At 38.6% G+C, this 13,215-nt stretch overlaps 1 protein-coding gene across 15 annotated transcripts in view; it reads left to right on the top strand.

The window, feature by feature from the left end:
• MCF2L2 (MCF.2 cell line derived transforming sequence-like 2) overlaps positions 1–13,215 on the top strand; it is a 210,309-nt gene that overhangs the window by 179,789 nt on the left and 17,305 nt on the right. For all 15 annotated transcript variants that reach the window (XR_012494951.2, XR_012494952.2, XR_012494953.2 and 12 more), the window contains 3 exons: positions 1,678–1,893; positions 2,739–2,831; positions 2,993–3,071. Coding sequence is in view for 12 of the 15 variants with exons in the window: in XM_088793935.1 (XP_088650061.1) it covers positions 1,678–1,893; positions 2,739–2,831; positions 2,993–3,071 (388 nt within the window). In the remaining 3 variants the exon portion in view is untranslated. The remainder of the gene's footprint in view (positions 1–1,677; positions 1,894–2,738; positions 2,832–2,992; positions 3,072–13,215) is intronic.

Raw genomic sequence — 13,215 nt, 5'->3', positions numbered from 1 at the left:
TGTACTGTCTACTAGAATAGAAAGTCAGAGCTGAGTCTGCAGCAAGTTTATATGTCTTTATTGTACGAGTTTTATGTACAACCTCTTCATCTTTTAATCTTTTTTTCTCCACCCTAATTTCCTCAGTTATTTTCTGTCTGCCATAATGTACATATTTTTATAAGCTGTGTCAAATTTTTGAAATCAGGCAGCGTATAAATACATTTTACAATAGAAACTACTGGTTACAGTTGTTCATGTGGCAAATATGAAACACCTACTTTAGCCAGTTGCCTTGACTAAAACGTATTTCCTATACTATTTATGTCTATATAGTACAAGTTGAAAGGGTTTAAACAGGAGAAAGCAATCACTGTGGGCTGAAGTGGCTACATTTGCATGGCTCCTTGAAGGATGTGGATGGAGTGAAAACATTCTCACAGAAGGGTCCTCAGGGATCCGTCCCCCCATCTGTCTTGGAAACTGGTCAAGCTGAGCCTGTGCAACCAAAACAGGACCATCAAGCTTTCAGGAAAGAAGACCTTATAGCTGGGGCTCGTTGGCTCATTGTTTCTCCCTGAGGCGTTAACACATGCAAATTTTACAAAGCAAAAAGAGAAAATTAGCACAGAAAATGTGTCACAAACACCAGAGAAATAGTTTATTGCTTGCGAAGTTTTATTTTAGAATTTCAGAAGTATAGTCAATTCTTGAAAGAAGACACTCAGTTTGTTCAATATAAACAATAAACTATAAAAATGCTTAATCACTTCTACATAATATACATATTTTTAGTATTAACCATCAGAAATTGTAGGGATTTAGCTCAGCTAGATGTAACTCAGGGAAATTTCTCTGTCCTAGTCCTGTTCAAATAATATTTCCTTTTGGTGTTTTGATACAAGGAAATAAATTCTTGATTATCTGCTTTGACTGCTATGATTTTTGAAAAATACCACATTTCCAGCTCATCTCACTCCCCTACCCTTTAGAGAGAGCTCAGAGAAGTCAGGGCCACCTCATTTGGACTTTCAACTTTCAATGAGAAAGGTGGGCTTGCTGGTGGAGAGAGAGGCAAATAGACTTTTTAAAAAAAATTTTGTCATTTGAGATTATCTTTACACTGTTCACTCACTCTGAAAAACACAGCATTGAAAATAATTTCCATTACAATGTTATGAAGATTAAGTCTACTAAGGTTTTTCCTTTCAGAACAGATCTCAGTTCTCAGGTTCTCGTACAAATGAAGCAGCTGTTAGGACACAGAGGGAAAACATGGATTATCAAAGATCCATAATGCAGCAAAAATTGTCTCTCCTGAACACAATTAAAATGTTAATTTCTTGCCTTTTTTAAGTAGTGTCATGTATCAAAAACAAAGAAAAGGAAATAGAATTCAGTTAGTTAAAATTAATTACAAGACAAAATATCAGAGTACCAATGTCTTGAATTCAAGTATTTCTAACATGCTTTATGTTTATTACCTCACACCGCTGCACTATTTCCTTATATAACTAAATGGTGCCATGCTCAGTAAAGCTCACAAAATTGATTTTGTGACGGATTAGCCCGAGTGACACTTTTAAGATTGTAAACTTCAAATAAGCATGATTTATCATTTGAAAAGGGACCCTTAAGCGTTCTTTCCCTGTCACGTAATTTAACAGTGTCTTTCTGTTGCGTGTCTGTTTCTAAAAGGACGATGTTGGAAAACTGGGTAAGCTGTTGATGCATGACTCTTTCAACGTCTGGACAATTCACAAGGATCGTTATAAGATGAAGGATTTTATTCGATTTAAGCCCAGCCAGAGGCAAATCTACCTATTTGAAAGAGGAATAGTGTTCTGTAAGATACGAATGGAGCCCAGCGACCAGGGCCCATCTCCGCATTACAGCTTTAAGAAGTCTATGAAGGTAAAGGGATCCTATTGCACCTGGGAGTCAGCACAACCCTATGGAGAGAAACATGGTTATCGTTCTTTTACAAATAGGAAACTGAAGCTTAGAGAGGTGAGGTTAACTTGCCAAATGCCACACAACAAAGCTAGAATCCACACCCAGATCTGACTCCAGAGTTAAGGCCTGTAATCAGTCCCTAGACATGGCCAGGGCTGGAACAGAGGTGACTTTATGCTAACTAGAGAAAAAGAACCGTATAACCTTCTGTTTGGACAAAGTCATTAACAAGTACCCTCTTTCCTTTAGGCAGAGGAATGAAAGACTCAGTGATCAGAGCATGGGCTCTTCTGCATACAAGTATAGGAAGCGTTGTGACACTGGGGATTCTAGGAACCCATGTCCACACCAAGCATTGTCTCTCACCTAGATAGGAAATGTTTCCTAGCTAGCAATGAGACACACCCACACACACACACATCTGTGTACTTGTGAGTAAACTTGTTAATTTATTCATAGTAACTTTTGTTATTTATGTTTCTTAATGGATGCTAATTCAGTTACCATTCCATAGAGATTTGTGAGATACTTAAGTGTTAAAGAGAGATGATCTCTTTGCTTAAAGTTGCGGCTACAGCTCTACTACATATAGAACTATGTAGTCTGTGTTGTCCTCTGAAATAGGTAAGACAGATGACACTGTACCAAATTGTACTTTATACTCCTTGTACACAGCAAAACATTTGGAAGGAAGATGGAAGGAGAGAGTTTTTGGGGATAGAAAGGATTAGGATAGGCTGATGCAGACAATTTTGAAATCGGAAATTGATGATACAGAAAATGTTCCTATTTCTTTACAACAGTTGATGACACTTTCAATTCACCAACTTGAAAGGGGGAGCAACAGAAAGTTTGAAATTGCCAACCGAAATGGACTTGAGAAATACATCCTGCAGGTAGAGCTCATGCCTTCCTCACAAGTGACCTCTACTCTCCCTATTGTGTTCCCATGACTTGACAAGTGTTTTCTGTCTCATTATTCTAAAGGTCACCCAGAGAATAAAAGCTCTGTGCATGTGATGTGATGCTTACAGTATTTTCTTATCTGTAATTACAGGCAGCTTCAAAAGAAATCAGAGATTGTTGGTTTTCAGAAATAAGTAAATTATTGATGGAACCACAAAACAATATTAAAGGTAAGGTTACCCCAGTTGACTTTAGCCTGGAGAGTTATACTGTTTACAACATTGAGGTTGATGTGCCGATTGGGGATATTGTTAAAGAAAATGGCTTGCCAAGAAAATAACTGTGGACGTATTTTTATAGTATCTGGACGCACCTGTGCTTGCTTTAGATTGTGTGGGTTGTTTTGTGAGTGTGTCCCTTGTAGTTGTGTCTCACACAACATACCTAATTGCCAAGATCAACTTTCTCACTCCAATATCCCAAAGCCACCCAAGAAAATGTTAATGGAGATTTAAATGGCCAATACTACTTTCAGATGCTGTACTACATTTTTTTTTAAGTTGAGATATAATTAATATAACATAAAATTCACATTCTTAAAGTGTACAATTCATTGGGTTTTAGTCTATTCGCAAGGTTGTGCAACTATCATTGCTATCTGATTCCAGAATATTTTCATTGCTCTCTTCCCAATAAAACCCTATATCCCTTAGCAATCGTTCCCCATCTTCTCCCTCACCCCAGCCCCTGGCAACTGCTAATCTACCTTCTGTCTCTATGGATTTTCTTATTCCAGACATTTTATATAAATGGAATCATATAAAATGATGGTACTTTCTGTCTAGTTTTTTCACTCATCATAATTTTTTCATTGTTTATCCTTGTGGTAGCATATATCAATACTTCATTTTTTTCATAGCTGAATAAAAGTGCATTGTATGGATATACCATATTTGCTTATTCATTCACCTGTTGATGAATATTTGAGTTGTTTACAGTTTTTGGATATTGTGAATAATGCTACTATGGAAACTTGTGCACAAATTTTTATGTGATCCCATGGGATATGTGTGTGTGTGTGTGTGTGTGTGTGTGTGTGTGTATATATATATATATATATATATATATATATATATATATAGTGCCAAAAATGTATATACATTTTAAGAAAGGAAAACTATTAAAATTGTAATACTCAATATATACCGATATCAAAAAATGAATACAAGTCACGTCTGACTTCTGCAGTTATGAGAGGTGCTCAAAGTGGTTACCATCAGCGTCCAGACACTTCTGATTACGGTGAACTACTGCTTGAGCAACGTTTACCAAAGTGTCCATTTGTATACATTTTTTGGCACCCCCAGTATATGCTGTGCCATATGATAACTCTGTGTTAACTTTCTGAGGAATTTCCAAATTGTTTTCTGAAGCAGCACCATTTCTCCTTCATTCCAGCTTGTTGTCCTTTTTCATTATTACAATCACCATTCTAGTGGGTGTGAAGTGGTAGCTCATCATGGTTTTGATTTGCATTTCCCTAATGCAAGTGATAGTTAGCATCTTTTCATGTGCTTATTGGCCATTTATATATTTTCTTTGAATAAATGTCTGTTTGACTTCTTTGCCCATTTTTAAATTAGGTTGTTTTGTCCTTCATGGTTGAGTTGGAAAAATTATTTATGTATTCTAGATCCTAAACTCCAAGATCCTAAACTCCTAAATAACCTAGATCTAGATTATTTATGTAATCTGATCCCATAAATCAGATATATGATTTGCAAATATTTTTTCCCATTCTATGGGTTGTCTTTGTACTTTCTTAATGATATCTCTTGAAGCACAAAGGTTTTTACTTTTGATGAAGTCTAATTTATAGATTTTTTTCTTTGGTCGCTTATGCTTTGGTGTCATATCTGAGAAACCATTGCCTAATCCAAGGTCATAAATATTTACACCTATGTTTTCCTCTAAGGATTTAGTTTTAACTTCTAAGGGTTTAGTTTTAACTAATATTTAGGTCTTCGATCCATTTTGAGTTAATTTTTGTATACGGTGTGAATTAGGGGTCTAAGTTCATTTTTTGCATGTGGATAGCCTGTTGTTTCTGAACCATTTGTTAAAAAGACTGTTCTTTCCCCCACTGAATGGTCTTGACACTTGTTATGGACTCAAGTACTATAACAATGTTTGTGTTTCCCCCAAATTCATATGTTGAAACTCTAACCACCCCACCACCATGTCATGGTATAGGAAGTGAAGCCTTTGTGAGGTAATTAGGAGTAGATGAGGTCATGAGGGTGGAAACCACTTGAATGGGATTAGTGTTCTTATAAATGCCATGGGAGAGCTTGCTTCTTCTTTCTGCTCTCTGCTATGTTAGCATACAATGAGAAGTCAGCAATCTGCAACCCAGAAGAGGGTCTTCACCAGAACTCAGCTGTGTTGGCACCATGATCTCAGATTTCCAGCCTCCAAATCTGTAAGAAATAAATTTCTGTTGTTTGTAAGCCACCCAGTCTATGGTACTTCGTCATAGCAGCCCAAATCAAGACAACACACTTGTTGATAATAAGTTGGCCATAAATGTAGTATACTTGGTTGATAGTCTTTTTCATTAAGCACTCTGAATATGTCATCCTACTGTATTGCAGCCTCCAGTTTCTGATAACAAATAGGCTATTAATCTTATTGAAGATTGTTTTGCATGTGTGTGACAAGTTGCTTTTCTCCTGCTGCTTTCCACATTCTTTCTGTCTTTTGACAGTTTGATTATGATATGTCTAGGTGTGGATCTCTTTGAGTTTATATTTCTTGGAGTTTATAGATCATCTTGGATGTGTAGATTAGTGTTTTTCATCAAATTTCAGAAGTCTTTGGACATAATTTCTTTAAATATTTTTTCAGCCTCTTGCTCTCTTATTCTTCTGGAACTCCCATTATGTGTGTATTGGTATGCTTGATGGTATCTTACAAGTCTTTAAGGCTCTTGTCATTTCTTTCTCTCTTTTTCTTTCTCTTCCTCAAACTGGATAGTTTCAATTGACCTATATCTAAGGTCTCTCATTCTTTCTTCTGCCGGCTCAAATCTGCTACTGAGCCACTCTAGTGAATTTTTCATTTCAGTTATTATACTTTTCAACTCAGAATTTATATTTGGCCCTTTTTAAATATAATTTTTCTTTATTTATATTCTCTATCTGATGAGAGTTTTTCTCATACTTGCCTTTGGTTCTTTATATATGGTATTCTTTAACTCTGAACATTTTTTAAAGAGCTGATTTAAATTCTTGGTCTAGGAAGTCCAACATCTTGGCTTCCTCAGCAACAGTTTCTATTGACTGCTTTTCTTCTTTTCTTTTTTTCTGTGCATGGGTCATACTTGTTTCCTTGAATGTCTCATAGTTTTCTGTTGAAAACTGGACATTTAAAATAACATAATGTGGCAATTCTGAAGTTCAGATTCTCCTCTATCTCCAATACTTGTTACCGTTTGTTTTTATTGTTGATTGTTTTTTTAGTGACTTTTCTGAACTAATTCTGTAAAATCTGTATTCATTTTCATGTGTGACATCGAAGTCTCTGTTCAGTTAATGATTGGGCAGAGATTTTCTTAAATACCTGAAACCAGTAAATATTCTAGTATTTGCCAAGGGGCTCTGTGTGGATATTGGGGCACACCTCAAACACTCAGCCAGGTAGAACTAGAATTTGAACACTTTAGGACCCAAACTAAGGATCCATTATACCACAAATCATCTCCACCTTGGTTCCCATGTCTCAGCTGCTGGTCTCAAGACATTTTCTGTCAATAATCACAGACCAGGTCTCGCAAGCACACATATGAACAGGCATGACTTACAACAGGGAACCCAGCACTCTCAGAGAGCCAGGTATAGCCAGTCACCAGCAATAACCGCAGATGGCATGCATGGTGCAGCTCTGTTTTAGGATGAACTGTCCTCTGTACATTCTGACACCGGCCATCCCTTCTACCCTATTTGACTTTCCAACTTAGTTCCCAGTACCCCTAGACCAAGGTTTCATAACTTCAGTACCACTGACTTTTGGGACCAAGTTATTCTTTATTGTTGGGGCTGTCCTGCAAATTTTAGGATGTTTAGCAGCATCCTGGCTTCTATCTACAAGATGCCAATAACACACCAACCCCCTCCCCCTGTCATCACAATTAAAACTGTCCCTAGACACTTCCAAAAGTTCCCTAGAAAAGGTAAAATTGCCCCATGTTGAGAACCACAGGCCTAGTGCCACCCCCACATCTGGCTGGGCATTTCCCGTCACTTCTAGACCAGGTTTGACTTCAGTCTGATGACTCAGGACCCTCATCTCATCATTCACTGCCCCTTGTGTGACTGTCCATCTCAGCATCTTCATCAGAAGGCTGGCCTCCTAACGTCCCAGAAACCAACTTTTCTCAGCTAAGGGACTCATGGCTCCTGGTGGAAGAGTGTGTGACCCTGCCCAGGCCAGCCCTATATTTTCACTAACGCCTCCTATCCAGTGCTGGTGATGTGAGCCTTCACTTCCTGTTTGTGCAAAGCCTCATAGTCAGCCAGAGGTGAGAGTATAAGGCCCACTCAGATCTTTCCTGATCATGCCCACAGCCCTGGGCATGTACACATTGCCTTCTAGATAGGTTCCCAGGAATATTTTGGAGCTTTTCAAAGCCACTATGGATACCTCATTTGCAACTTTTCCTTTTAGACTTTTTGATTTGGCCTGTTTTTGCCCCAGCTATTATCCCGTGCCTCCAGCAGCCAAGAAATTAAACAATTACTTCTACTCCTTTTCTATCAATGCCCCAGGGAAAAGGCTTTTCACACTAGGCAAGCTTTGAATCAGGTCTAATAAAGACAGTCTTGTAAGTAGGATATTCCAAGGAATCCCAGATAAGTCAACTAATGACAATTCTCAGGAATGAGAATTTGATGGAGCTCTAACCCTGTCTGGCTGCTCCTATGGCTGCCAGGTTGCTAATTTTCACCATAATGACAACCTATTGGTTTCCAGAGCTATTGCCAAGAAGGAGAGGTAGCATGGGAATAGGGCAACTAAAACACCACAAAGCTCGCTGTTCATACTGAGATTCAGCCATTTTTCTTGAATAAAGCCTCTCCTGAATGCTGTAAGCTTTTGTTTAATTTCCAGTGTTCTGAAAATATTGTTTCTGACTCTTTGTGCCAGTTTTTTTCATGTTTTCATGGAGGAGAGAATTTTGAAGGGTTTTTTCTTTCTTTCTTTTTTTTTCTGCAACATTTTCACAGATGTCACTTGCTATACTCATTTAAATAATTTAAAAAATCATCTTTGAGTAGGCTTTACCCAGTCCTCATAACAGCAGGGATATTTTGGTAGGGAAATCCACAACAAGCTTCATCAATTGAGTTCTAATATTTCCTTCAGGTAGTGTTGCTAGGGTTAAAAAATGCTAGTCTCATGTGGGAAATCTATCTCCTATCATTTAAGCTGGCAATGGTTTTTGTGCATGGTAAGGAAAATTATATAAATATGAAAAGATAAACTATCTTCAGAGACTTAGCAGCAATGTAACCATTTCATGCTCTTCCTGTGTCTTCTCTGCTCTCAGGTGGTCAGGAGGATGTGAGGGTGAGTGTGCGTCATATGGAAAAAGATAAACTAAGAAGTGTGATTGGAAAACCACCACATTGGTTTTCCATCATGACAAAGTGATATAGCTCTTGATTTAAACTGTAGGCCTCTGCTAGGAAATAGTAACAAGATTATGTAATTGATTTTAATTTACATAAAGGTAATGTGGGAAAACACTATCATTTATTTTTGCTTTTGAACTATTAATACTATGCTAAATATATTTTATGGTAGTTGAGTATGAGTGCTTGGGAAGCAGAAAACAGAAAATTGTAACCACCCTAGGAGAAAAAGTTACTTGTTTTCCCCAGAAACAATATTCTAGTCACAAGATTGTTCTAGAAATCCTTACTCCCTAGACCAGTGTTTCACAAATGGTGGTTTAGGGACTACCTGCATGAGAATTGCTTGGAGGGCTTGTTACAAATGTAGATTTCTGGGTCCTACCCTAGAACTGTGGAATTGGAATAGTGAGAGTTAATGCCTGGGAATATTTAGCTTATTAAATTTTCTAGGCAGAAGCCTTAAACTACTACTTTTAAAAGCTCTATTGAGGTATAGTGTAAAATTTATTTTATATAATTTTATGTAAATTATATTTTTCATAAATAATATAGAAGCTTTATTGGCATAACAAACATATTTAAAGTATACAATTTGATGTTTTGATATATGTACACACCTCTGAAAGCATCAGTATAAGCAAGATAATGAATGCATATGTCACACCAGAAAGTTTCCTTGTGCCCCTTTTTAGTTACTTTCCTCTTGCTCCTCCCTCACCCCCTCCCTCACTGCTTTCCAGGTGATCTCTGATCTTCTTTCTGTCACTATCAATTAGGTTGAATTTTCTAGAATTCCATAAGGAGAATCATACAGCAGGTTTCTTTTACTCTACATACTTATTGTGAGATTCTTTCATGTTGCTTAGTGTAACAATAGTACATTTCTTGTAATTACTTTGTAGTATTCCAATGTTTGGATATACCCGATTTATTTATCCATTTACCTATTAATGAACCTTTGGTTGGTTTCTACCCTTTTGGGCAATTTTGAATAATACTGCTATGACTATTCAAATACAAATCTTCTTGTAGACATATGTTTTCATTTCTCTTGGGTAGATACCTAAGAGAGCAATGGTTAGATCATATGGCAGGTGCATGTTTAACTTTTTAAATTATTGCTGAACTATTTTTTTATATTCCCACAGAGCATATGAAAGTTTCACTTGCTCCACATCCTCACCAACACTTGGTATTGTCAGTCTTTTTACCGTTAAGTCTTCTAATAGGTGTATATACTGGGTTGTCGTTGAGGTTTTAACTTGCTTTTCCGTGGTGACTATGGTTGAGCATATTTCCATGTACTTCTTTGCCATCTATATATCTTCTTTGGTGAAGTGGCCATTCAAATATTTTGCTCATTGTTTTCTTATTATTGAGTTTTGAGAATATATAGATATATATGTTTATATATATACATGTGTGTATGTATATATGTTTATATATATATATATATATATATATATATATATATATATATATATATATATATATCTCCTAGATACAAGTCCTTTATTAGATATATTTTCTTTCATTGTGTGGCTTATCTTTTCATTCTCTTAATAGTATCTTTTGAAGAGCAGATTTTAATTTTGATGAAATCCAATTTTTAAAAATGTATGGGTCGGTGTTGTGTCTAAGAAATCTTTGTCTAATGGTCACAAATATTTCTCCTATGTTTTCTCTTAGAAATGCTATTGTTTTATAGCTTAAGATTTACATTTAAAACTCTCATCCATTTGGAGGTTTCATTTTGTTTTGTTTTGGGTATAGGGTGTGAAGCGTGGATCAAAGTTTAGTTTATTGCTTATTGATGTCTAGTTGTCCCACTGCCAGTTCTCCATTTGACTGTTTATATAAATGCATATATTAGGTTGGTGCAAAAGTCATTGCGGTTTAAAAGGTTAAAAATAATTGCAAACACCGCAATGACTTTTGCACCAACCTAACATTTGTGGCTGCTCTGTTCTGTTCCATTGATCTGTATCTACCTTGACATTAGTACCTTCCTATCTTGAACACTGTAGCTTTATAATAAGTCTTAAAATCAGATCATCGGAGTCCTCCAATTTTTTTCTTTTAAATGTTGTTTTGACTATTCTATATCCTTTACATTTCTGTGTGTGTTTTAGAATCAGCTTGTCAATTTCTTAAAAAAGAAACAATGCTTGCTGGTATTTTCACTGGGATTGTGTAAAATCTGTAGAGCAATTTGGTAATAACTGACATCTTAACGATATTAAGCTTAATCTACAATTTAGATTTTAACTGAATCCCCCTGCTCTGCCCTGAAGAAAAAGACACGTGTGTTAGGAGGATGTGATATTTATTCAGTTTACAACTGAAGAACACTTTTCTCAGATCCTCCTCAATTCCTAGCACTGTGCTCCCTAGTGTGCAAATCTAGAGAAGAAGCAGCACCAGAACCTGACATATAGTTTAGATTGGGTTAAAAAAGCCCCACTCAACTGAAAGACAGGCTCAGAGGTGTGGCCCCGGCCCCTTCCTTTTTCATACAAGCAAACCGAAGGTCAATTTCACACAACCTTTTGGCAGCAGAACTGGGTCTCCTGAGCCTGACTCACCCAGCAGGGTCTGATGAAATGTCACTGCAAGTGATGGCAGCGACACGGGCTCTAGGAATTCAGAGGGCCCCACAGTGCCCTGTGTGCGTGAGCAGGAGCAGGGGCCTTGGACTGGGCCCTGAGAGAAGAGGAGACTCCAGGGGCAGAACAGATGCAGGGGCATCAGGCAAGAGGGAAGCGAGGTTTCAAAGCTTCTAAGATCAGGAATACCAGGACCTTACATCTGTCTAGCACTTTACAAAGCTCTGACACATACAACATTATCACCACAGTTCATTCCAACTCCTCCCTACACTACCTTCAACCCGGGATTGCTGGGCGTAATAACTCTGTGCGCTCTGGTAGAGGCATCCAGGGACCCCCGCCACATGGGCCTCTAAGGCGACAGGAAGGATGCTGGCAGCCCCTGAGGTATGTGGAGATAGCCTTGTGCCCAGAGGGAGTTACAGAGTCAGGGAGGGCGTGGGCAGGGAAGAGTAGTGGAACCTGATGGGTGGGACACAGCAGTGTGACAAGTCAAGGCAGGAGGCAGGCACTGTGATTTGGGGACAACCTCTTCATTTGTGGCCTGATCACCTGTGACCAGGAGGCCTAGGGAGACTGGGGGAAAGATCAGGCTCTGGTGCCAGGCAGCTTTGCAGGGACAGCTCAGTGCAGTGTGTGGGCTACATGACAGAGCCCCAGCCCTGGCAGACAGTCAGGTCACGGGCTGGGAAAGGAAGGCTGCAGCCCCATCCTTGCAACTGGGCAACTCATGCCATTCACATGGGTAATAAAGGGTGGATCCAGAGACCATTGAAAGTCACCGAGTTGCCTCCACGTGAGTATGTTCAGTGATGATCTGGAGCCTTGCTTGAGAGGTTCATGGATCGAGTGGAAGGAAATGAGGTTAGAGAGGGGAGGTAGGTCTCAAATATGTATTAGGCTGGGGAGTTTGGCTTGTATGCTGGTGTGAGCAGTGGGGAGCCACTGGAGGTTGATACCTGGTGTCATTCTCATAGCGGGGACAACACCCGAACAAAGAATGTGATTCTTCGCACTGTCTCTGAAACAACAGATCTTTCCCTCACCAAGTCAGATAATGGGGGCTCAGGTAGAAAATGTGAGCGCTTGATGGGTACATTATTTATTCCTTAGTTCAATATTAATGGAACGAACTGTGGAAATTGGGAGGGTCCCAGGGTCGAGGCACACAGGGAACGCAGCAAGATGGGCCAAGAAGTGGGGGAGGACGCCAGGGCCAGGTGAGCCATGACTGCTGAAATGCTCCCTGAATGACTTAAGACAGTAAGACTCAGGTCTCCACACTTTCATGTATTTTTATAGTATTCTCTCTATGGGTACATATGTGTGAAAAATCAATACATAAAATCAGTTCAAATTGGCTGACATTTGAGAGTGCTGATTTTTCTTTTTTAATTTTAAGCCAAGGGAATCCACAGTTTGAAAAGCACTAGGTGTATACTGATTCTTTTTTAAAGTGTCAAATATTGCAGATAGTCCATACTGATTCTATGTGATTTTACTTATTGATATTTATAACACTCAGCTTATTATAAGGGATTTCCAATTTAAAAAAAACCATTAGTTGCCGGACCCCACCGCCAGCTTAGGATATCTTTCCTCATGCTTGCTTGCTGTGTTGCCAGTTGAGTCAAAATGTTGCCATTTTGAAACCTCCCTGAATTACCCTTGTTTCTGGCTATTTTCTTGAGCTTTCATGTGAGAACCAACTCCACTGCTATTTTCTGTTGCCCTACCTCCTAGTTTGCAGGGTAGACAAATAGACCCTCTGATGTAAATTCATTCAGCTTCCCTCACTCCATTTGGAAGTCCCTGATGGTTCTTCCTCTGTTCCTCATTCCTCCTTATCTGTTAATTCTCACTGGTGCTCCTGCCCACTTAGTCTGTAATTCCTGTCTTTGCGCGAGGCACTCGGGGAGTACTTAATAAATGCTTGTTGAATGAACTTGTAGACTATGATCCAGTTCAGGCACAGGACCCTGCATAGTTGTTCTGGCTTATTTGGCCTGATCCTAATGGAGGCACCCCAGGCCCTCAAACAGAGAAATGGTAAAGGTGGGAAGGGCTGA

The sequence above is a fragment of the Rhinolophus sinicus genome, chromosome 17 (assembly GCF_057876585.1).
Source record: "Rhinolophus sinicus isolate RSI-liver-muscle chromosome 17, RSI-T2T, whole genome shotgun sequence".
Classification (NCBI taxonomy): domain Eukaryota; kingdom Metazoa; phylum Chordata; class Mammalia; order Chiroptera; family Rhinolophidae; genus Rhinolophus; species Rhinolophus sinicus.
The sequence above is the reverse complement of the archived record's forward strand: the minus strand, read 5'-3'. Positions and strand labels throughout refer to the sequence as shown.